This window comes from Galeopterus variegatus, unplaced genomic scaffold (assembly GCF_000696425.1).
Source record: "Galeopterus variegatus unplaced genomic scaffold, G_variegatus-3.0.2 Scaffold707, whole genome shotgun sequence".
Taxonomy (NCBI): domain Eukaryota; kingdom Metazoa; phylum Chordata; class Mammalia; order Dermoptera; family Cynocephalidae; genus Galeopterus; species Galeopterus variegatus.
In genome coordinates this window covers 256691-283811 of record NW_007726818.1, presented here as the reverse complement: position 1 = coordinate 283811, position 27121 = coordinate 256691, and the positions used below count along the sequence as shown (strand labels likewise).

The window sequence follows — 27121 nt, the reverse complement described above, 5'->3', positions numbered from 1 at the left end:
TGAGGGTTGCGATCCCGTTGCCGGTCCCCGGCCCGGTACGGGGGCAGCACTGAGGGTTGCGATCCGTTGCCGGACAGGGAAAAAAGACAAAAGACAAAAAAAAAAAAAAAAGCAGCCAGAAGTTAACCATATGATGAAGTCAGGTAAAAATTAGTTCAGGCTCTTGGCAGGAATACATACAGCGAAGGGAGCCATGCAGGTCTCAGAGGCCACACTGGGGGTTCTGAATTTTTGCTAAGAGCAATGGGAAGTTGTTGAATGGTTCAATGTAAAGGGGGTAACCTGATCAGTTTGGAAAAGAGGGTGCTGGAGAGGAGCCAGAAGGGAAGAAGGTGTACCAATGAGAAGTCTACTGCAGTCACCAAGCAGGAGAGCATGGTGACTCAGACTAGAGTGGAAGCTATGGAAAAGGAGAGAAGTGTGTATATTTGAAAGGTATTTAACAAATAAAATCAGCCCGGCTTAGTGGTGGACTAGACACAGACAATGAAGGGAATGGGAGTGTTGTGGAATTTGATGGATGGTGGTAACTTCACTGAGATGGGACCTCAGGTTGTGGGACAAGATGAATTTGTGGTACCATCTATGTCCAAGCAAAGATTTAATGTGGGATAAGAGTCTGGAGCTCAAAGCAGAGAAGTGGGTTAGAGATACAAATCTGGGAGGCAGAGGCATTTAGATGGCAATTGTAACCTGAGAAGGGATAAGAAGAGAACTGGGCCTAGAACTAAGCTTGGGGAGGCTCAACAGTTAGTGAAAATTGAAAAGATTCATGTTACTTTTAATGGAAATGAAATTGTCCAGACTTTGGGGGATTCCTGAAGTTCTTCAAATATCTAATAGTCAAGGGTCTAGCTGCCTCACCCCAGGCATAATGTTTTGCTCATAGCAGGAACCTAAAATAGTTCACTAAAAAAAATAAACCAACTTCTAGTTAAAGAAAAGGAGTCACTGGTTAATGGTACATATGATTGCTCATTTCTCAATAGCAGTTAACTTAAAAACATTGAGAGCCAATGCTTACTAATTAGGAGTTTTCTCATTTGGGCTTAGAGATTGTAAATCTATAAATAGTGCATGCCTCTGTACATGTGCACACACACATTTTCCTACCATTTAACAGGCAATATACATTGGGGAAAAAAATACAATTTTCACCCTACCATTGTCAAACATTAACTATGTATTTTTAAATTAATGCTAAATTTAAAAAAAAATCCACATGCTGGGATTTTCCATCATCCCATTAACATAAGCAATCATGAGCTGACACTGGGGACCCTCTTCAAGGTACCATCTTCCTTTCCTCTCTTGCTTATGGTGGGACTGAAGAATATTTGGAAAGGAGTTTATTGGTCTAGCAAATCTTTTACCTCTTCTAATCAGCTCATTTCTAGCAATGAGCACACAGTCCCACCGGACATACTTTTAAGTGTCCTGGAAAACATCTGAATTCACTCCCCCTGTGGTTGACTTCAATTAGCTGCCTTTCTGCATAAAGAATAGTTATGCAATTGTGACAACAAAGTATGCTACATTGTAATTTTAGGATGGAAGCTTTCCTGATTCTCATTCTGTTGCGATATTACATCATCACTTCCATAATTCTGAAATATTCTTGAGTATTAGCAGTGCTGCAGAGAAGAAAGACTTTGTAAAACTGCTGGCAGTGTACCATGAAGAATGGGAGCAATGTAGAACTGAGCGCTCTCTCATATGTAGAGTGAGGGAATCCACCCAGAAGAAACAAGGGGTTAGAAGCTAATCAATACATTTAATGACTGATTACTAAATTTAAGGCTGTTAGCCCAGAAAACAAAATAACTTGAAAAAAAATCCCAACATCAGACTACTCATATCCTCAGCAGAAAAACTTGTCTGTCTTCATCTCTGTAGCTCACCAACACCTAGCACAGGTCTGACTGGTGCATAATCGATACACGACAAAGATCTGTCACATTAAGTGTACTAACAACCAGAGAGCATTTACAATCTATGAACTTTTCACACCTTACCTAATATCAGCCTTCCACCTCGTGAACTGGCTACTGTAATACGCTTTTAGAAAACTAAGGCTCAGAAAAGTTAAGAAATTCACCCAAAATCACATGGTAGATAAAGCCAGGATTGGATTGCAGATATGCTTGACTACAAATCTATGCTTGACTGCAAATCTATGCTTTACCCACTATATTTATTCATTGATACAACAAAGATTTACAGAAATCCTACAGTCTTCTCAGTATTGTGCTAGATACAATATTACAAGGACAGAGAATGCCTAGTCCCTGCCCCCAAGGAGCTGGTAATCTGGTGAGGGAAAGCAGACATGGAAACATCTAACTAATACTAGAACTGAGGATGAACAAAGTGCTATTAAGAAGCATGCAATGGAGGGTGCCGTTAGATCTGCCTGACTAGAACTCAGGAAGATTTTCAATGGCAATTTGAAAAAGAATTTATTGCTCCAAACGCACCCTAAGCTAGGCCCTGAGTGGGGATGGCTTGCAGAGGTGCATCTGTGCAGGTGCACATCACCACTTCTAGATTGCTTATGTTAGGCCATGTTGGATGACTTCGCTGGGCTCTTCCAGTGGTTTCAGTGACAATTTTAAGGAGGAAGCTGGAGTTGATCCAAGGTAACACAAAGGAGGAAGGGGGTTGGGAGGGAGCAGCCAGAGTGCCAAGGCCGAATAGTATCTGACCTGAGAATAAGTTGGAGGATGGGTTTAAGCAGCACCTTTCCCTGCTGGGAAAACAATACATATCCTCAAGGACTGTTATTTGTGGCCAAACTTAGATGCTTAACTTTTTTTACTTATAAAAGAACCATGCTCTCCACATCTTTTCTTATAATATTTGCAAGTCAAATTCCAGAAGGAGTTTAAACAGTGCTGTTTAAAACACCTCCCAGATGGTGGTTCCATTGTGGCTTCTAATTTTGCACTGACGAAATGAGATGGCAGATATAAAAGCAATTGTTATTCGCTATTTATTATTCACTATAATCACAACAAAATGTTGCTTAGAAAATAGTACACATTAAAATGATACATTTATGATATTTTTCCAGGCACAGAATCTTAGAAATAAGATAAAATAAAATCTTTAAAATAAGGTTTTGCCTTATTACAAAAAATTAGCAAGAAGTGAAGGACAGAATTTGTCTTCAATCCCATCACTTAATTAAATCAATGTTTTCATTTAGCCCAGTCACCTTTTAGTCCTTGTGCATATGGTTAGGTACATCATTTATTGATAAAAATTATGTTACGCATGAATAATTCACACTAGAAAACAATTATCCCTTAATTAAACAATCACCTCACTTTTAAAGAGAGCTAGAGAGACACTTTCATGGTGACAGAAATGCAATAAAAAACGAATTTGGCAGATATATGCAAACTAACTGAGACCATATGAGCTTTTCATGTTGGTGCATCATAATTTTAAGTACTGGCACCAAATGTTTCCATTTCCCTTTATATAAAGGCAGGTGAAAAATAGTTGAAACTCTTTCTCCAAATCTAACATGTATATTTTATAGTACTTGTGATATCATAGCTTCTGAAGGTTGGTCAGGCCAAAAGGATACTCTGGATAAATACCATCCATATGTGATTTCACAATTCCATTACATTCATTAATTGCATTTCTATTTCAAGTTCGGAGCAAACGTTACTTTAGTCACTGGGTAGTATATTATGGTAATGTCACTCCTTTTATAAGACTAATTCTGAATGTTACTTATTTTTACACTCAGAAATGCACTCAAACTTTATACTTGCCTAGATTTTCATAACTTATTTTAAAAATTAAATTAACTTACTCTTTGCCAATGTCTTAAGACAGACCTTGGCTAAAAGCAATTTAATTCTTATTCAAATAAATTAATATTGATCTCTTTGCCTATGACATATCTAAAAATGAAGCAACCAAATGAGCTTTAGCTTTATCTCCATTCCTTTCTCCCTCTCCCTTCATGCTAAAAAGCAGGGATCTGGCTAAAAGACAGGCCCAAAAAGAGAAAGGATGACTCAAAGGCTCTTGACAGGACATTTTTCATTTTTTAATATTCAGATAAATAAGAGTTGACTGCATTTAGTTGCAGCATACCCAAGCAATGAAAGCACTGAAAAAGCAAATGATTCATCAAGACTTCTGTATATTCCAAATTCTTTTGCTTAGCATTCAGAGACTTGATTCAAAGTTTTTAATATTCAGATAAATAAGAGTTGACTGCATTTAGTTGCAGCATACCCAAGCAATGAAAGCACTGAAAAAGCAAATAATTCATCAAGACTTCTGTATATTCCAAATTCTTTTGCTTAGCATTCAGAGACTTGATTCAAACATAACTTTTAGTTTGTACTGAAACCCAACTGGACAACGTTTTAGACTTTCACATATGACAGTTTGTTTCTGTCACTAAAACCCTTTCTGTCCAACTTCCAGGAAGTAGAGTCCCACTCAGTTTTTAAAAGGTACCAGTTAAATGTCCACTTCCAAATATCTCCAATCAGTATTTTATTCTAATCCTTAATTAATTAATTTTAACCTGCCTACTATGAGACAGGCACCTGATAAGCACTGGAAACTCACAGTCTTATGAGGAGGACAATCCAAGTCAGCTGCAAAATGAAGAGGGTCATGTTTGTCTTCTGCCTTATTTCAAAAAGCGGTTGAGGAACCGGGTGAATAAATAGGTGGAGTAAGGATGGAAGGTCAACATGACAATGGGAGGCAGGCTGTGCTAGGCTTTGGAGCCCTGCACCAGCAGCAATACTAGGAGCAGGCTCCTGGGAAAGATGGGGCATCTTCCTGCACCACTTCCTTCCTCTGTAACAGGTATCTTCCCTCAGACTCATGGCTTTCCTCTGAAATCACACAGAACTCTGTCCTTGGCATACCTCTGCCTGGAATATCTCCTAAACACCTCATCCCATCTTTCTAAAAACAAAGGGTCCTATAAACAGTATCTTTTCCTACCTGTTCTTGACTTTCTAGCACAAATAAAATCTTCTGAGCTAGCGTTAATAAGGACACTCTGAATTTCAAGAGGACTCAGTGAATTTCTTTTAATTCACTATCAATTACAATTTATGCCAAACACAAACATAAGAACGTTTCATATCCTAGTCATTAATGCTAAAGATAACAGCCTAGGGACTGCCTGAATAACTTTACCTCCTTGCTCTAAGCCACAGTATATTGGTCACTATTCTAAAGGATTTAGGTGTGGCTTTATTGCTTAGACAAACTTGGTTTTCCTTCCATAGGGATCTCAGTAGCAAAACAGAAACTATGTAGAAAATAGCAGACCCAAGGCTGCTACTGTATGAAAGATATATAGTGAATGTCTGTAAATTCTGCTGGCCTTTATTGAAACTCCTATTGTTTTCACACTTAAAATATGATGTCCTGGGGCCGGCCCGGTGGCGCACTGCTACAGTGCGCCGCTTGGGAGCTCAGCGGCGCTCCCGCCGAGGGTTCGGATCCCACATACAGACCGGTTCCCGCTCACTGGCTGAGCGAGGTGCGGGCGCGGTGAGGGTTGCGATCCCGTTGCCGGTCCCGGTCCAGTACGGGCCCGACACTGAGGGTTGCAATCCGTTGCCGGACACGAAAAAAGACAAAAAAATATATATATATGATGTCCTGCCAGGTATACAGTGTTGGAAAAAAATAAAATAAAATATAATGTCTTAATATGTTTCATTGGCTCTGAAGTTTTATGCATTTTCATCTTTCGAAATGTACACTCCTTTAGAACAGTTATTTGCAATGGACAAAATGGTATAAGTCAAAACAATAAGCAGGCTCGATTCTTAGCCCAATTTATCATCTAACTGAAGGGAATAATCAAACAGTTAAGTTATATATCACAAGACCAGATATTGGAATGAGCAGACAGCTATAAAGTACTAAAGAATGAATTTTAGCTTCTCTAAGAAAAATAAAACTGTACCAGCTACAACTATCACTATTAACTCCCATATATTATCCATATTCAGGAAGCCATTCAACAAAGAAGCAGGGGACCTGAACAACAATATAGACCAAATGGATTTAATAGACACATACAGAACATTTAACCTAACAACAGCAAAATACACATCCTTCTCAAGCACACATGGAACATTCTCCAGGATAGATCACAAGTTAGGTCACAAAACACATCTTAACAAATAAAGAAGACTAAAATCACACCAATTATCTTTGACAACAATGGAATGAAACTAGAAATGAATAGCAAAAGGAAAACTGAAAAATTCACAAATATGTGAAAATTAACATACTTTTGAACAACCAATGGGTCAACGAAGAAATCAAAAGCAAAATTAGAAAATATCTTGAGAAAAATGAAAATGAAAACACAATATACTAAAATTTATGGAATGTAGCAAAGGAATAATATGAGGAAAATTTTGTAGTCACAAACTTTAGCCTACATTAAAAAAGAAGAAAGGTCTCAAGTAAACAACCTAACTTTATACATCAAGGAACTAGAAAAAGCATACACTTTTTTAGTTAGCAGAAGGAAGGAAATAATAAAGATTAGAGCAAAAATAAACAAAACAGAGAATAGAAAAACAATAGAAAAAATCAACAAAACTAATGGTTTTTTGAAAAGAGAAACAAAATTGATAAATCTTTAGCTAGACTAAGAAAAAAAGAGAGAAGACTCAAATAAATAAAACCAGAAATGAAAAATACATTACAACTGACGCTATAGAAATAAAAAGGATCATTCTAAATGGTTATAGGTCAACAAACTGGATAACCTAGAAACAATGGATAAATTCCTAGAAACATACAATCTACCAAGACTGAATCATGATGAAACAGAATGTGTAAACAGACTTGTAACTGTTAAGATTGAATCAGTAATCCAAAACCTCCCAACAAAGAAAAGCCCAGGACAAGATGGCTTCATGGGAGAATTTTACCATTTAAGAAAGAATTAATGCCAATCCTTCTCAAATGCTCCCGAAAAATTAAAGAGGAGGGACCACTTCTGAACTTATTTTGTGAGGTCAGCATTACCCTGATACCAGGGCCAGATAAAGACATCACAAGAAAAGTAAACTACCAATATTCATGATGAACATACATGCAAAAATCTTCAACAGAAAACTAGAAAACTAGTTTGAATTCAACAGCACATTAAAACAATCATACACTATAACCAAGTGCGATTTATCCCTGTGATGCAATGCAAGAATAGTTCAACATAACATACGAAAATCAATTAATGTGATATACCACATTAACAGAATAAAGAACACAAATCACATGATCATCTTAATAGAGACAAAAAGGTGTTTGATAAAACTCAACACCTTTTCATGGTGTGAAACTAGGAATGAAGGGAAATTATCTCAATATAATAAAGACCATATATGAAAAGGCTATAGGTAACATCATACTCAATGGTGAAAAACTGAAAACTTTTTCATTGAGATCAGGAGCAAGGCAAGAATGCCCACTTTTGCCACTTCTATTCAACATAGTACTGGAAGTCCTAGCCAGAGAAATTAGGAAGCAAAAGAAATAAAAGGTGTCTAATTTGAAAAGAAAGAAGTAAAACTGTCCCCATTTGCAGACTACATAATTTTATATGTAGAAAATCCTAAAGACTCACCAAAAATCTGTTAGAACTAATAAATTCAGTAAAGTTGCAGGATACAAAGTCAACACAAAAAATCAGTTACATTTCTACATGCTAATAACAAACTATCTGAAAAGGAAATTAGGAAAACAATACTATACACAATAGCCTCAAAAAGAATAAAATACTCAGGAATAATCTTAACTAAAGAAGTGGGGGCTAGCCAGTTAGCTCAGTTGGTTAGAGTGCAGTGTTGATAACACCAAGGTTAAGGGTTCAGATCTCCATACCAGCCAGCTGCCAAACAAACAAACAAGAACCAGGGAAGCTGATGGTGTAATTCTATAGAAGCCTCAGAACCAAGGAAATGCAAATCAAAGCCACAATGAGATATAGTCTCACACCTGTCAGGATGCTATTATCAAAACAACAATGACAAGTGTCAGCAAGGATATGGATAACCTGGAACCCTTCCTTGCACACTGTTAGTAGTAATGCAAAATGATGCAGCTGCTATGGAAAACAATATGTAGGTTCCTCAAAAAATTAGAGGTAGAATTACAATATGTTCCAACAATTCCACTTCTGGGTATTTATCCAAAAGAACCGAAATCAGGATCCCGGATATTAGCACTCTCATGTTCATTGCAGCACTACTCAGAATAGCCAAGACGTGGAAAGAACTGAAATATCCATCAATAGATGAATGGACCTTTTTAAAAGCGGTATATAAATACAATGAAATATTATTCAGCCTTAAAAAAGAAGGGAATCCTTTCATTTGTGACAACATGGATGAACCTTGAAAACATCACACTAAGTGAAATAAGCTAGTCACAGAAGGACAAATACTACGTGATTCTGTTTATATGAGAGATCTAAAATAATCAAACTCATAGAAGCAAAGGATAGAACAGCGAGGAAAGGGAGGGAGGGAGGTTTTGGTAAGGGGCAACAATAATCAACCACAATGTATATCGACAAATAAAATTTAAAAAAAAAAAAAAAAAAAAAAAAGAACAGTGGTTGCCAGAGGGTAGGGGTAGAGAGAAAGGGGGCGTTACTATTCAACAGGTATAAAATTTCAACATGCAAGATGAATAAGTCTTAGAGATCTGCTGTACAACATTGTGCCTATAGACAACAATACTATATTGTACACTTAAAAATCTGTTAGAAGTGTAGATCTCATATTAAGTGTTCTCACCACATTAAAAAAAGAAAAAATCATTCTAATTGATCCCACCATACATATCTGCAGAAGGGTTACAACATCAAGTCTTGATTAGAAAGGTCACTTTTCAGGTTTTAATTATTGGCTTAGTTTGCTTCTTTTCTTTTTCTTTTCCTAAAAGACTATCTGTTAAGAGGTATTTAATATTTAGCCATTTAAGATGTCTTGGGAGTTTTATTTTACTCCCCCTTGCTTTTAGTATAGGGCATCTTACCATCATGATCACCATCCATTCCAGATTGCTGTTCCCTGGGAAGGAGAGCATCCCAAGAACCACCTCGTCATTGCATTCAGGTACAGTCAGGGCAGTGTGGTTGTCGGGACTGGGAAAGGTGGTCAGAACAGACAAGAGTGTGGGCCGGCCCGGTGGCGCACTGGATAGTGCGCCGCTTGGGAAGCGCGGCAGCGCTCCCGCCCAAGGGTTCGGATCCCACATACGGACCGGTTCCCGCTCACTGGCTGAGCGAGGCACGGGAGCAACACCGAGGGTTGTGATCCCGTTGCCGGTCCCCGGTCCGGTACGGGGGCAACACTGAGGGTTGCGATCCGTTGCCGGACACGGAAAAAGACAAAAGACAAAAAAAAAAAAAGAACAGACAAGAGTGTGCGTGATGATAGAGTACCCAGAAACTACCTAGCAAGCGGGATAAAATCCCTTCAGTGCTTTCAAAGAACATACACCTAAAGACTGCTGATTATTTACATGATGCCGCAAGAGGGCAGGATTAGGAGTAAACGAATAACAGCTGAAGCCAGTGATCAGGCACAGTTACTTCTATCAGTTCCCCATTCCTCCTTCCCTGAGGAGCCAGGCCAGGCTTCCAGGCAAACCACCAAATATCCTGTGAGGTTATTTATTCAAGCCAACATGTGACTGCTCCCCTTAGAGATGGAGACCTGACTGATATGTGGATTGCCGTACATGTAAGCTGGCAGGACTTCTTTAGTGAGGGTAAGTTAGTAGTCATTGTTTCAGTACTGTTATATGAAAAGCTCTCCTTGATAATTCCACAAGTCAGAGTTTTGAAATTCTAGCAATACCAGTAATAATTTCTAGTTCTACCCTAATATTTTATTTCTATTATTCACCTCCTAATTCTCTAATTCACATGGGCAAAAATGATAATTTCCTTAACTTAAAATTTAGCTTAACATTTATATGTTAGCTTTCAGAGATGGCCATTTCAAAAGTTAGTATTAAACTTAGTTTAAAACCATACATCATTCATTACCAAGAAAAAAAATCATATTATTAATTATGAGAAGAATGTTAGCTCCAAAATTTGAAAAAATTCCTTTGATCCATAATGAAACAACACCTGAACACAAAGGCAGAGAAATATGGTCAGATACACATGTGAAAGAAAAGACATAGCATTAATAAGATATAGCTTGCTTTGAAAGTCCTTGCTAAACTTTATTACTAGAAATTTCTATAGCAATAGAGCTTCTCCGCTGAGGGGGTGAAAGGCATGGTGGTGGGGGGAAGATAAACTGCTTCCTGTTGAAAATTTGCTAACTTATAAGCATCTGTCATGTGGAAACATCTTTTCCTCCTCCCATCTTAGGGTAAAGGGAAGAGAGGAAAAAAGACCAACTAATGAAAAAGGGTGTAAGACTACATGAATAGCAAAACAAACAAACAAAACCAACAAAAAACATTGAATAATTGTGTTTTGGACAGATGGGCACATATGTAAAATACCCAGAATTTTTTTTTTTTTTTTTTTTTTTAGAATTTAGTAAAAAGTCTAACATGGATCTCACATGGCCAAACATAGATCAGTGATGAGTGTGCCGTGTACCAAGGATTATGATTAATCCAAAATCTGTGTATCTGAAATCCACAAAAAGAGAATACTATGATCCCATTTGTTAAATAAAAGCTTATTTATATGTGTGTTTTGAATATATGTATACATTCTGTTTATACCCATATATGTGTGTATATTTTTGAGTACATGTGAATCTATGTGTATATTCTTGTTATTATGTATATATATGGATACAGAGTATGTGTACAGAAACTTTTCTAGAAGGATATATTCTAAACTCTTGAGATGGCTCCCTCAGTTATTTAGCTATTTTTCATAATGTAATAAACATCCATGAACCCACTAAGTAAAATAAAAGCTAGAACTTTGACAATAACTACCTCTGTCTACATGATTCAGCTCCCTACACCTGCTCTCTCTACCTGGGATAATCATCATCCTTGATCTCATGTTCATTTGACCTTTCTCCTGGTGCACATGTGCAAGAGATTTTCTTGGTTATATACTTGTGCTTTTCAGTATGGCAGCCATTTAAAATTTGACTGAGGAACTGAATTTTTAACTTTACTTAATTTTATTGAATTTAAATTTAAATTTAAATTTAAAAACTTGAAGTGGTACAAAATATGAATCTGTTAAACACAACTCCATTGTTTTTTATTGTAAATTGACAGTTTATAATTGAATAAATTTATGGAGTACAAAGTAATATTATAATTTATGAATACAATGTGGAATAATTAAATCAAGCCAGTTAACATATCCATCACCCCAAATACTTAACATTTTTCTTGGTGAGACATTTGAAATTTATTCTGTTAGCAATTTTGAACTGTACGATAGTCTATGACTAACTATATTCACCACACTGTGCAATAGAACTAAAAAGGATAAACATATCCTTCCTTTATTACTGAGATTTTTTACCCTTTGACCATCATTTCTTCAGCCTCATTAAGTACCATTCTACTCTCTGCTGCTATGAATACCATTGTTTTAGAATCTACAGATAAGTGGGAACATGCAGTATTTGTCTTTCTGTGCCTGATATTTCACTTAACATTATGTTCTCCAATTTCATCCATGTTGTTGCAAATGACAGAATTTCCTTCTCTTCTAAGGCTGACTACTATTCCTTTATGTGTATAGCTTTTACATAGCCTTTACACGGTACAAGGCACTATGAGTAGTCTAGAGATGGTTTAAAGTATACAGGAGGATGTGCAAAGGTTTTATATCAGGGACTTGAGCATCCATAGGTTTTTCCATGGGAGGTCATCCAACCAATCCCCCACAGATATCAGGGATGACTGTATATACTACATTTTCTTTATCCATTCCACTGTTGATGGACATTTAAGTTGATTCTATAACTTGACTACTGTGAATAAACCTGAGGGTGCGGACATCTCTTCAGCAAACTGATCTCAAATCTTTTGGGTAAGTAGCAAGAAGTGGGATTATTGGATCATATGGTAATTCTATTTTTAGTTTTTTGAGAAACTTCTGTACTGTTTTCCATATTAATTTCTGTACTAATTTACATTACATAATGTACAAGGTTTTCCTTTTCTCCACATCCTCATGAGCACTTTTTTTTTTTTTTCTTTTTTTTTAAAAGATGACCGGTAAGGGGATCTTAACCCTTGACTTGGTGTTGTCAGCACCACGCTCAGCCAGTGAGCGAACCGGTCATCCCTATATGGGATCCGAACCCGGGGCCTTGGTGTTATCAGCACCGCACTCTCCCCAGTGAGCCACGGGCCGGCCCTTTTTTGTCTTTTTGATAAAAGTCATTCTAACAGGTATGAAATGATATCTCATTGTGGTTTTGATTTGCATTTCCCTAATGATTAGCAATGTTGAGCATCTCTTCATATATCTCTTGGTCATTTGTATGTCTTCTTTTGAGAAATGTCTATTCAGTTCCCTTACCCATTTTTAACTGTTTTTTTTGTTTTCTTACTATTGAGTTGTTTGAGCTCCTTAGATGTATGGTTTGCAAATATTTTCTCCCAATCCATTGGCTGTCTCTGCACACTGTTAATTGTTTCCTTTGCTGTGCAGAAGCCTTTTAGTTTGATGTAATCCCATTTGTCTATTTATTGCCTCTACTACTTGGGTCAAATAAAAAGAATCATTGCCCAGACCAATGTTGTGTAGTTTTTCTGTATGTTTTCTTCCAGTAGTTTTAGAGTATCTGGTCTTACATTGTAAGTCTTTAATTCATTTTGAGTTAATTTTTGTATATGACGTGAGAGAAGGGTCTAATTTCCGTCTTCTGCATGTGGAAATCCAGTTTTCCCAACACCATTTATTGAAGAAACTGTCCTTTTCCCATTGCATAATCTCGGCACCTTTGTCAAAAATCAAAAATGTGTGGGTTCACTTCTGGGCTCTCTATTCTGTCCCACTGGTTGATGTGTCTATTTTTTACCAATACCAAGCCATTTTAATTACTATTGCTTTGTAGTACATTTTGAAACCAGATAGTGTGATACTTCCAGCTTTGTGGGTTTTGCTCATGATTGCTTTGACTATCTGTCATTTTCTTGTGGTTCCATATGAATTTTAGGATTTTTTTCTATTTCTATGAGAAGTGACACTGGAATTTTTATAGGAACCGCATTGAATCTGTAGATTGCTTTGGGTAGTATGAACATTTTAATAATACAAGAGGACTTCCAAAGTTTGTGTAAAAATGAAATTAAAAGATAAAAATTTAAAAAACAGACTTTATTTCTCAACATAAGCTCCATCAAGTTCAAGGCACTTTTGTAAGTGATGATACCAGCCTTTTATAGTCCATCCCTAAAGAACTGAGGGTCCTGAGAATTTAACCATGTCAATGCTGTCTTGCTTACATTATTAACTAAAGAAAACTGAGTGCCCTATAAAGATTTTTTTAAGATTAGGAAACAAAAAAGTCAGAAGGAGCCAAATCAGATGGTAAAGTGGATGCCTAATGATTTCCCATTAAAACTCTTGCAAAATTGCCCTTGTTTGATGAAATGAACAAAAGCATTGTTTTGATGGAGAAGGACTCTCTGGTGAAGTTTTCCTGGTTTTCTGCTACAGCTTCTGCTAACTTTTTAAAAACACTCTCTTATAAGCAGATGTTTTCATTGTTTGGCCCTCCAGAAAGTCAGCAAGAAATATGCCTTGAACATCCCCAGACATTGTTGCCATGACCTTTGCTCTTGACCAGTCCACTTTTGTTTGACTGGACCACTTCTAACTCTTGGTATCTATTACTTTGATTGTGCTTTGTCTTCAGGATCATACTGGTAAAGCCATGTTTCATCCCATTACAATTCTTTGAAGAAATGTTTTAGGATCTTGGTCTGACTTGTTTAAAATTTCCTTTGAAAGCTCTGCTCTTGTCTGCAGCTGATCTGGGCACAACCGTTTTGGCACCCATTAATCAGAACGTTTTCTCAACTGTATGTTTTCAGTCAGAATTGTGTAAACTGAACCAATTGGGAGGTCGGTGGTGCTGGCTTTTGTTTCTGCTGTTAATCATCAGCCCTCTTCAATTAGGGCACAAACAAGATTAATTTTTTCCTTGCAAATTGATGTGGATGGTCTGCCGCTGCAGGCTTCATCTTCAACCTTGTCTTGTCCCTTCTTGAAATGAGTTATCCATTTGTAAACTGCTGATTTCTTTGGGGATTTGTTCCCATGAACTTTTGATAATGCATCAATGATTTCACCATTCTTCCATCCAAGCTTCACCATAAATTTTGTGTTTGTTTTTGCTTCAATTTTAGCAGAATTCATGTTGCTCTAATAGTGACTCTTTTCAAACTGATCTTATCCTTCTTATTGCCTCAAACTAGATCCTGTTCAGACACATCATAAGTCGTTAATATTTTTTTATTTTGCTGTAAAAATAATTGAAATCCATGAATATTTTTTCATAATACTTATTTTCCATGAACTTTCTGATGATCCCTTGAATTAATTTTTCAAATCCATAAACACAGGATATGTTTCCATTTATTTATGTCTTTTTCAGTATCTTCTATCAAAATTTTGTAGTCTTCAGTGTCTTTCACCTCCATGGTTAAATTTATTCCTAAGCATTTTATTTATTTTTTGTAGCTATTGTAAATGGGATTGATTTCTTGTTTGGATAGTTTATTGTTAGTGTATAGAAATGCTGATTTTTGTGTGTTGATTTTGTATCCTACAAATTTACTGCATTCATTTTTTAGTTCAAACAGTATTTTTGGTGGAGTCTGTAGGATTTTCTATGTATGAGATCATGTCTTCAGCAAACAGTGACAATTTCACTACTTCCTATTCTACTTGGATGCCTTTTATTTTTTTCTCTTGTCTAACTGCTCTGGCAAGAACTTCCAATACTATGTTAAATAGAAATGTCAAGAGTTGTCATTCTTGTCTTGTTCCAGATCTTAGAAGGCAGGCTTTCGATTTTTCACCATTGAATGTAACATTAGCTGTGAGTTTCTCATATATGGCCTTTATTGTGTTGACATATATTCTTCCTATACCTAATTTATGAGAGTTATTATCATTAAAGGAAGTTGAATTTTTTCAAATTTCCTTCATTCTGTTAATGTGATGTATCACATTTATTGTTTTGCAAATGTTGAACCATCCTTGCACCCCAGGGATAAATCCTACTTGATCATGGTGGTTGATGTGTTATTGAATTCAGCTTGCTAGTAATGTGTTGAGGATTTTTGTATCTATGTTCATCAACTTCATTGTTTTGTTATGACTACATTTCACTTTAACTGTTCAATACGATAGAATACTATTGTTGAGCTGATGTCTCATAGTATTTGAAGACTAACAAGGTACTTTACAAAAAGTGAGAGATTTTCTAATATATGTGTCCTCTCTAGTATTACATCTCCCATCCTAGTTGGTGTCAGTAGCTTGGTTCAGTTCAAACAATTTTTTCCTATACACTCAGCTAACATTGTAATGAACATTTGCAGACAGCATGAGTTATGAGGATCACTTTGTATGTTGTAACTGGTAATTAAAGTGACTTTTTTTATTTCAATTATTATACAATTAAATTTTCTTAGTTAAAAATAAGCATAGATGAAATTTAAAATTTAAAAAGGGAGCAGAATTGAGGGGATGCAGATATTAGAATCAGAATAGTAAAGACAAAAGGAGACTTAAAGAAGGTATGTTTTTTTTTTTTGTCCTTTTTGAGACTGGCTGCACCGCGCCCAGCCAGTGAGCGCTGTGAGCACACCGGTCATCCCTATATAGAATCCGGTCATCCCTATATAGGATCCAAACCCGAGGCGGGAGTGCTGCTGCGCTCCCAGCGCCACACTCTCCCGAGTGCGCCACAGGCTCGGCCCTAAAGACGGTATGTTGAAAATTTCATGATAAATAGCAACTGCAACTTGCAGAGCAAAAGGAAAAAAATGCTGTTTGTTGTGTAAAGAAGTGGTAAAGATAATAAAATGGACATTATTAAGAGAGATTTGTGAATTTGGTAAAGTTCTTCTCAAAAAACAAAAAAGAATTAATACAGTAAGTCACCTGAAACCAAAATTAAATGTCCAATAAAACATTTTAAAGTGATTTTTTAAAAAATCTAAGCTTATAACTTTATCCAGCTATAAATGGCTTGGATTCATGCACCAAAAAGAAAACAGTGTTTCAATGGATATATGGTTATTTCAGTTACAGAAGGTTTGTTAGATATTATGAGAAAAGTCTAATAGAAAGGTACTTCACAAAGCGTGAGAGATTTCCAATCAAGCCACCAATTAATTGCCTGAAGAATACAAGTTCTTTCTAACAAAACCTAAGATCAACTGATTCAAAATTTGAAAATCACATGTACTTTTCTTTAGTTTTAGATGGAAGTGCAACATAAAGGACACTGCCCAATTAATACTTGAGATATGTTTTATCTCAAAAGACTTCCAAATTTATGAAGAAAGGTCCATTTATGACCTGAAACATTGAACTCAAGATTTAGATATTTTTATCTTTTACTTCTGTCAAAGAAAAATTTCAGCCAGATATAAAAAAATTAAATTCTATCCCAATGGACGGTCTCAGCAATGGTGGGTTAAAAAACAAAAACCAAAAAAACTTGGACTTCTTGTAATTTTAAAACAAGAGACTGCTGCTTCCCGTATTGTTTCATTCCACTGTATTTTATCTATGTTCAGTTTTCTTTTACTTTTTTTCTTTGTGGTGGCAGGCTGGTACAGGGATATGTTCCGTTTTCTGAAGCAGACTTGTAAAATGTCATAGATGCCACTGATAAATTGTTCAGTATATATTTGAAAATGCTGTGAATCAATGACATTTAATAGAATTGTTAAAAGAAATATAAGATGAATTTAACAATCTATGTTCTTTCACAATGTTCCTCAATGTTTTTGCAAGGAAAGGAAAAGCTCATTTGTGATCTAGCTGAACAAGGACAATATTTTATGTTGATTGTTTTTTCTATTTTTTGAAGAATGTCATTGGTATCTTGATGGGCATTGCACTGAAACTGTAGATTGTTTTGGGTAGTATGGACATTTTCACCATGTTAATTCTTCCAATCCATGAACAAGGAATGTCTTTCCATTTTTTGGTGTCCTCTTTAATTTCTTTCAGAAATTTGTAGTTCTCATTGTAGAGCTCTTTCACCTCTTTGGTTAAATTTATTCCTAGGTATTGTATTCTTTTTGTAGCTATTGTAACAACATTTTATGTTGAAGTTTCAGAAATTTGTAGTTCTCATTGTAGAGCTCTTTCACCTCTTTGATTAAATTTATTCCTAGGTATTGTATTCTTTTTGTAGCTATTGTAACAACATTTTATGTTGAAATTGCAACTTTTCAGAGTTCTAGACAATAATAATTTTACATATTTTTCTAACGTGAACAAACTTCAAGGAAAATTTGAAGAATGATTTACAGACATTGATAATTTATGCACTATTCCTTTGAATTCAAAGTTAAAAATACTGAGTTGACACGTGAGTAAATTTACTTAACTTGTAAAGATGTCGTTTTGAAACCAACATGCTTTTGCTTTAATGCCAAATCAAGATAAACCAGTTGTGTCAATGCGGATGCAAAGATTACAAGAAAATAATTTTTTGGCACTTGATTCAGTTATTGGAAAACATTTAAGTGTTTAGAATTATTTGGGTATGTAATTCTACTTTTTCAAATGTAAATTTTATGAAATCTAAACGCAGATCAAGTATTTGCAATGAAAAATTTGAGCCCAAATCAGGATATACAATAAGTATAAAACACACAGCATATTTTAACAATTTAGTACAAAATATATAACATATTTCATTAATGTTATACTGATTACATGCTAAAATGATAACATTTTTGATATATTGAGTTAAATAAAATATATTGTTAAAACTTATTTCACCTGTTTAAATATGACCACTAGAAAATTTGAAATTACATATGTGGCTCAGGTTTTTTTCTATTGAGTAGCTCTGATATATATATACAGAAATGGAATTGCTGAGTTAAAAATACTTGCTTGTTTGACACTAGAAAATACTGTCAAACTGTTTGCAAAGTTGCCATACCAATTTACATTCCTACCAGCCCTGTATCCTATAAATCCATAACTTCTCTAATGATTGGTACTGCCATATTTTAAAATTTTTGCAAAGTGAATGGGTATATCACTGTGATCTTGATTGCATTTTCTTGATCACTAATGGTACTGAACATCTCCTCATATGTTAATTGGCCATATATATTTCCTCTTCTGTAGAATGTTTGTTCATGTTTTGGCCATTTTTCTATGGTGTTTTTCTGTTTGTGCTTATCTTATTGTTTTGTTGGTTATTACTGTTGAAGACCCTGAACATAAAATTAAATATAGAATTCACTTACTATTGCATTCAGAATGAGTTCAAGTAGAATTTAAACCTTGTTGATTATCATGCTAAAATCATATTGACTCATAATAAAATAGAATAATAGAGTTATGAACAAGAATCCATATTAGAGATGTAGGAGTTTTGTGGGTCAAGGCTGGGAGACTTTAGCAGCAATAAATGAAGGGAGGAAGGAAAGTCCAGCATGATGTTTGTTTAAAATTGTCAAGGAAGCATTTATCCCATCATAGTAATTTAAGTCAATATGTTTGACAAATCAGAAGGCCTTAAATATGAGTTTCAATCTTCCTCTTCCTCCTCTTGTGTAACAGTGAAACAAGAATACAGGGTCCAGCATTGGAATAAGCCAGGCCCTAAGACCACCTAACACCAGACCTACCCTGTTTATGGGATTTAGTGAGGACAGTTATAGGACAGAAGTTATATGGAGAAAAAAAGAAAATTATCTTGGAGTCAGAAGGGCTGGGTTCAAATCTCAGGTCTGCCACTTTCTCATGTGATTTTCAAATAGTCAGTTCCCTGAGCTCCAGTTTACTGACTTGAAAAAAAGGCTGCAATATATTTACCAAATCAAAGGTTGCAATGATTAAATGATATAATGTTTGTGAAGGCAATTAGCAAAATGCATGATTCACAGTAGACACTCTGATGCTTTCTGAATTGGAAAATAAAGACTATTATTGCTATATCACTCTACAACTTACAAGTGCTTCTTTTGATCCTCATAACAACTCCCCATTTCTATGTTATAGTCAAGAGAACCAAGGCAAAGTGAAAATAAGGGATTTACTTATTAAATATTCTGCTAGTAAAGAAACAAAAGCACAGTTAAACCCATGTCTTTGAACCTAAGACTTGACTCAAAGTCAAAAGCTCTATCCATTGCAATGTCATGCTTAATTCCTTCCCCCCACCCCCAGTCTCTGAATCTGGGCTAGGAAAATTGCTGCTTGACTAAAAGAAGAAAGATTTTTCTCTCCCAACTAATAAAGCAGCTTTTTAAAAAGTTCTTTTATAAGATAATTTCGGACTTATAGAAAAGTTGCAAGAAGAATACAAAAATCCCCTATTCCTTTCACCCAGATTCTGCAAAACATTAACACTTTACCACATTTGCTTTATCCTTCCTCTTCCCCCTCTCTTCTCTTCTATGATATATAAAGAGTTCTGGGGTTTCTTGGCTGGCCAGTATGGGGATCCAAACCCATGACCTTGGTGTTATAAAGCTGTGCTCTAACCAACTGAACTAACCAGCCAGCCCTCTTCGATGATATATAAAGGAGGCAGAAGGAAGGTAAAAAAAGCACTAGATTGAAATATTTAAAAATTCATGGTCTCTTTAATGTCTTAAGCAGAAATGACCAGTGTAGATATATAAACTAGTTTCTGACACATAGTAGCTGCCCTGTTACACATTCCTCATGCAGAGGTTAGCCTAGAGTAGTGGTTCTCAACTGGGGATAATTTTGCCCCTCAGAGAAGATCTGGCAATGTCTGGAGACATTTTTGATTGTGATGAATAGAGTGGGGGTACCACTGGCATCTAATTGGTAGAGACCAAGGATGCTACTAAACACCCTACAATGCACAGCACAACTCCCTCCACAACAGAACCTTAAAACCTTATGTTTTATGACTTTAGGGATTCTGCATTATAATCTAACTTTGCCCTGCCCAATATGTTAGCCACTAGCTGCTTGTGGCATATAAGTTAACTGGAACGTCTACCTCCAGTCAAGATGGAGTAATGGGGGGTGTATTGACCATCCTGCCTGAAATAACTGAAGAAACAGAGTTAACATGTAAAACAATGACACTCAAGACATTGGTAACAGGCAGTAAAGGACAGCAAGGTAAGCCCTTTCCACTTACTGTACCTAGACAGTGCACAGGGCAATCTAGAGAGGAGAGAGCTACACAGAGAGATAACTCTGGAGGTCTGCAGAGGGTTCGCTTCAAGTGTGAAGTGGAAATAGTGCCTCTTTCTCCCTGACAGAGAGGAAAATCTCATAATTCAAGAACACTGATTAGAGTACAAAGAAGGGTCTTATATCAGTAAAAAGGAAAAAAATATCCCTATACTAATACAGCTCTGATCTTGCCTAACAAAACTTAAAAACAAGACTTGAAAGGATCAAACTATTTCCAAGTAACTTACTGGCATCCTAGGACAAAGATCAAGCATATTTACAGGAATACAAAAATATCTAGCACCTGGTAAGATAAAATTTATAATGTTTGGCATTCAATTAAAAATTACCAGGCATGCAAGGCAGCAGGAAAACATAATCTATAATGAGAAGAAAAATCAGTCAATTGAAACTGACTGAGAAATAAAACAAATGGTGGAATTAGTAGACAAGGACATTGAGACAGTTAGTAAGAATGTATTTTATATGTTTGAGAAGCTAGAGGAAAGACTGACTATGTCAAATAGAGACATGGAGAAATAAAAAAAGACCCAAGTTAAACTTCTAGAGATGAAAACTAAATTGTCTGAAATGAAAAATGCATTGGCTGGGATTAACAAGAGATTAGACATTTTAGAAGAAAAGATTAGTGAACTTGAATGCAAAGCAATAGAAAATATCAGAAATTTAACAAAGAGAATAAAGACAAAAAAATGAACAGAGCATCAATGAGTTATGGGACAATATCAAGTGATCAAATATACATATAATTGGAGTCCTCAAAGGAGAAGGGGGAAGACCAAAAATATTTTTAAAATAATGATTGAAATTTTTCCAAATTTGATAAAAACTAGGCCCACACACAGGTCCAAGAAATAAAACAAACCCCAAGCACAAGAAATATGAAGAAAGCCACACCATGTCTCATAATCTAATTCCTTAAAACACCAATGATAAAAAGAAAATCTTGAAAGAAGACAGAAGAAAAAGACATGTATGTACAGAAGAGCAATGATAAGAAAAAGACTAGGATAAGAAACAAAACAAGGATGCCTGCTCTTATTGCTTTTTTCAACTTTTTACTGGAGGTTCTACACAGTGCACGAAGGAAGGAGAAAAAATAAAAGGCACCTAGATTGAGAAGGAAGAAGTAAAACAGTAAAACTGTCGTTATTCATGAGATATAATTATTTATGTTAAAAAATATGATGGAATCTACAAAAAAGCAGTAGTAATAAGCAAGATCAACACACATACAAAAAAAAAATTGTATTTCTATATGCTAGCAACAACTGGAAATTCGAATCTAAAAATCAATATCACTTATAACAACATCAAAACATGAAATATGTAGGGAAGCACGTGACAAAAATGTGCAAGACCTGTATACTGGAAACTACACAACATTGCTGAGAGGAATTAAAGACCTAAGTAAATGGAGAAAAATACTATGTTCATTTGTTGGAAGACACAATATTAAAGTGCCAACTCTCCTTAAATTGATCTGTAATTCAATGCAATGCCCATTGAAATGCCAGCAAATTTTCTTTTTCTTTCTTTTCTTCTTTTTTGGAGGAGGGGGTGGGAATTGACATGCTGATTCTAAAATTCACGTGAAAATGTGAAAAGCCAAAATAGCTTTGAAAGTTGGATTGCTAACACTACCTGATTTAAGGCTGTAATTATCAAAACAGTGTTGTGTTGGCATAAATATATGCACAAAGATCAATGAAATATAATAAAGAGTCCAGAAATTAACCTATGCATATATGACCAATTATTTTTCAACAGTTGCAGAAGCATTTGAACAAACGGTGCTGGAAAAATTTGGTATCCACAGGCAAGAAACCACCACCACTACCAAAAAAACACTTCAGTCCTATCTCACACCACACACAAAAATTAACTAAAAAAACCATAGTCCTAAATTCTAAAACCTAAACTATAAAACTTCTATAAGAAAACATAGGAGAAAATCATTGAGACCTAGGGTTAGACAAAGATTTGTTAGATATGACACCAAAAATCACTATAAAAGAAAAAAATAATAAATGGAACTTTGCCAAAATATAAAAACTTCTGCACTTTGAAAGACACTATTAATAAAAAGATAAGTCACATACTGGAAGAAAATATTTTCAAATTATATACACAAGAAATATGACAAAAACTAATCCAATAAAAATATGAGCAAAAGATCTGAACAAGACTTCACCTAAGAAGATATACAGACAGCAAATAAGCACATGAAAAGATGCTCAACCTTATTAGTCATTAGGGAAATGAAAATTAAAACCACATCTAAGATAATGTCTAATATGCAAAAAAGGTGGATCATACCAAGTTCATGAGAATATGGAACGACTAGAACATCCACACTGCTGGTGGGAATGTAAATGGGACAACCAGTTTGGAAAACAGTTTAATTTCTTAAAAAATTAAACATACGACTACCATATAGCAATGCCAATTCCATTCCTAAGTATTTATGGAAGAGAAATGAAAGCATATGTCCACATAGAGACCTGTACATGAATGATCAAAGCAGTTTTATTTGTAATACCTAAAAAATGGAAACAACTCAAATGTCTATCATTGTGCGATTAAATAGAGTAAACAAATCGTTGTATATCCATACAATAAAATATTACTCAGTAATAAAAGGTAATGAACTATTGATATAACAATAACATGGATAAATTTCAAATTAATTATGCTGAGTGAAAGAAACCAGACCAAAATATATACAGAAGGTCCCTGACTTATGATGGTTTGACTTATGGTTTTTTGACTTTACAATGGTATGAGAGCAATATGCATTCAATACAATATTCAATCAATTACATGAGATATTCAACACTTTATTATATAATAGGCTTTGTGTTAGATGATTTTGCCCAACTGTATGCTAATGTAAGTGTTCTGAGAACATTTAAGTTACGCTAGGCTAAGCTATGATATCTGGTAGTTTATTTTCGACTTAAGGTATTTTAAACTTACAACAGGTTTATCAGGACATAACTCCATTGTAAGTCAAGGAGTATCTGTATATATGTATGCATTTATATAAAACTCTAGAAAAAGTAAACTAATTTATAGTGACAGATAACATTACCAATGGGTGCCTGGGGATATGAGGGCAGAAAGGACAGGAAGGAGCGATTACAAAGGGTTATGAAGAAATTTAGGAGGTGATAGATATGTTCATTATCTTAATTATGGCAGTGGTTTCACAGGTGTATACAAATGTTAAAACTTACCAAATTTTATACTTTGAACACATGCAATTTATTGTATGTCATATACACTTCAATAAAGCTGTTAATTTTTAAATTGATGAAAATTAAGTAAAATTAAAAGTTTAGTTTATCAGTTACACTAGTCACATTTCAAGTTCTTAATAGCCGCATGTGGCTAAGGCCTACCTTTTTGGACAGCACAGATATAGAACATTTCCATCATTATTTAAAGTACTGTCAGACAGCAATGACCTGACTCATCCATAAAAAAGCATTTGTTTCTTTCAGTCCTCCTCTATCTACTTACCCCAAACTTTGAGAATTAGAATAAGCATGGCAGTATGGCACTAACATATAAATTACCTAAGAATTTTAAAAAGCAGATTTTATTAAGTTAAGTTTAATATAATTTCACTGTGAAGCAAAATACACTTTCTATTCATAAACATATAGCACACTGTTAGAATAAGCATGGCAGTATGGCACTAACATATAAATTACCTAAGAATTTTAAAAAGCAGATTTTATTAAGTTAAATTTAATATAATTTCACTGTGAAGCAAAATACACTTTCTATTCATAAACATATAGCACACTGTCTCCTCATTTAGATATTACAGCTTCTATGGATTACACCTAATTAGTCTCCTCCAAAGCTCAAATTGACAGCAATTTTAAACTAAATGACATGGAAAGAAATGAAACCGATAATACCCTCTTGGAACTTACTTTCTTTTTGTAATCAAAGTGGTTATAGCCTCTATATAATTCCTAAATGAGAATATACATTTTTTTCATGTACTCAGATATCTTGCAAGTTAGCTTTTTGTTTTGTTTCAGAATATTATGCTACATAATGCAACTGAATTTTCCTATTTAAAAGAATCAAGCATATAACTCACACAAAAGATATAATAAGAAGTTTCAAATACGAGAGCAGACATTGAAATAGAACACCATGATATGCACTGAAATGTTTCACGTTCAAGGAACAGTCCATAAGATCAGGAAAGAGAAGTTGTTAAGCTCAGTATTCTTACTGAAGCTTCTTCCCTTTCTTCTCAGTTTTGATAGAGGTCATTTTATTAAAAAAAAAAAAAAAACAAAAAACAAAAAAACAAAACTCAGACTCTATTTCCTGCCCTCACCCTTGCAGCCTGTGGACTTGGAAGGCAGAGTCTATGCTTGCTTGGAGTTCTTATTTCAATACTCATATACAGGATGCAGGACTGAAATCTTCAACTGTCCTTGTTCCAAAGCCTGATACACTAACCTTTTGTGCACATTTTGATACCTGAGTCATCTCTGTTTTAGAAATGGAATACAGAAAAAGGCAACTGGGGTTTGGGGGAAAAGGGAGGCTGATGGCCAGTACAGACAAAACAAGACAATCCCCAAACTGTATATTGTAGTAGATAAGCAAGAAGTATAAAAATAGAAACCAAGTCCCTCTGTTGTTTGCAGAAGCAGAACTCAGAAGCCAGCTTCACTTACTTTTTCACACCGACAGAGCCATTTTCCTTGTTTTCCATGTCAACAGATAGCATGGGAAGACTGCAGGGTTCCTTTACTTCAGCAACTAATCAATAAGGGAGAAAAGCTTGTGTTTAATTCTTAGAAAGTGAGACAAGAATATATATTCTTAATCGGAAACATAATGGTCCCTTTTACAGCTTCACACCAGTTCACGTATGTTTGTTTATATCTCCAGTTCCCTCAGTGATTGGAGAGATGTGATTAAACCTAAAAGACCAGAGGAGACGGATTGGGGTGCTTTCATCTGTACTGGCACTCCCTGCCTTGACAATAAGCATTTGCAAATGAAATTGAATCCTTGCTCAAAACAAGTGCTGTGTGAACTGGCACGGCTTCCTCTGGGTGCCAAGCTCTCACTTAAGACATTGTAACTCACAAATGAGCCAAAGTAGAGAAAAACAATCCCCCTTTTCCTGCCCCCTCCCACCATGGGCTGTGATTTTTTTTTTTTCCTTATTGTATTTGGTTTTTGTCCACTCCCCTGCTTCTAGATTTTTTTCATTGCAATACAGAAGGGCACTTAAAGCTTTTGTCAGCAAGTATTCCCCTACCTCACATATTCTCAACGAAAGCCTCAAAAACCCGTCTTTCGAAAATACCAGATAGCCTTTAGCACAGAAAGGTGGTGCTGGGTGTGTGTGTGTGTGTGTGTGTGTGTGTGTGTGTGTAAGAGAGGGGAGGCAGCTCACTAGATTTATGTAAAATCATCAAAGCATTTAAGGAGATGTAGTAGCATCCATCACTCTTTTTGTTTAGTAGGATGAGAACTGTGAAAAAATAAAAACCTCCAAATTAATATGCAATTAGCAAGATGAAAAAACTATGAACAAAACTGCTTTAAGAAAAAGAAAAAACTAGTCCTGAAATGTGTTTGCTCTTATTCAGCTGAAGCCATAAATTAAACACATTTCCTCTGAAACCACTTTATACTTCGGCACTCCTTCTCTAGGGATTACTCTGACATGGCAAGTGCATCATTTAGTATATTCATAAGATTTTATCACTGTTAGAGAAGTAGATGATTAACAAATAACATTGTAAGTGTGGGATAATCTTCACTCCTGAAACACACACACACACACACACACACACAGAAACTTCAGTTGCTAAACCACTTAGATCATTGATAGAGAAACCCAGCATTTAATATACACATAGCTATCAGCATACATTCACACACCGTTCCAGAGTAGACAGGAAGATAGTGCTGCTGCTCCATGCTAAAAGAATGATTTCACTTCAGTTGGAAACTACTACACATTCACCATTTTCTAAGCATCTCAGAAACAAAACAAAACAAAACAAAACACAATGATACTCTGCAACATCACACTACATTGTCCTATTATTATTACTATTATTTTCTTTTTGTGTGGAAGAGTAAAAAGAAAACCTACCTATAAGCAACTAAAACATGTCATTTTTTATAGGCTTATCAAGAACAGCCAAAGAAACCCCAATGTTTTCTTTCACAAAGTAGGCTGGCAAAGGAATTCAATAAGGAGGTACAATTTGACACAGTGAAATAAAACCAGGCTGGCTCTCAGCCAACATGACGTTAGGAATCACACACAAGCTGCACCAACTGCCTTCTGGTTCATGGCTGACTTTTTAAAGCTACAGTGTGCCTGTTCACTTTTGCTAACTACCTTCAGTACAATTACTGGAAGTGAATGAATCACGAGTCCAAAAACTGCAGAATTCTCCCCGCACCTGTCTTGCGAAAAGAAAATCAAGCTGTCCCAATAGCCTCTTATTTTCTCCCTCCTTTTCACTGTTGCTGCATGTTATGTCTTTGCTGTTGGTCTGAGCATAAATATGTTTCAAACTATTTCTTTTTCTCCCCTATGGGAAAAATAAGGGAAAGAACTCAGTGCTTATGGGGTATAACCAGTGAAAGCTCAGAAGCTGCAGTTCTGTGTTGCTCTTTTTTCCT

General features: G+C 35.4%; 1 protein-coding gene across 1 annotated transcript in view; it reads right to left on the bottom strand.

Annotated features, from left to right (window-relative positions):
- The window catches only part of SAMD13 (sterile alpha motif domain containing 13), a 49617-nt gene extending 22839 nt beyond the window's left edge, over window positions 1-26778 (bottom strand). Inside the window, exons 1-2 of the mRNA XM_008571623.1 lie at window positions 26583-26778; window positions 25144-25228 (exon numbers count right to left, since the gene is read on the bottom strand). Coding sequence (XP_008569845.1) covers window positions 25144-25196 — 53 coding nt within the window. The 5' untranslated portion in view covers window positions 25197-25228; window positions 26583-26778. The remainder of the gene's footprint in view (window positions 1-25143; window positions 25229-26582) is intronic.
- Between the last annotated feature and the right edge of the window lie 343 nt (window positions 26779-27121).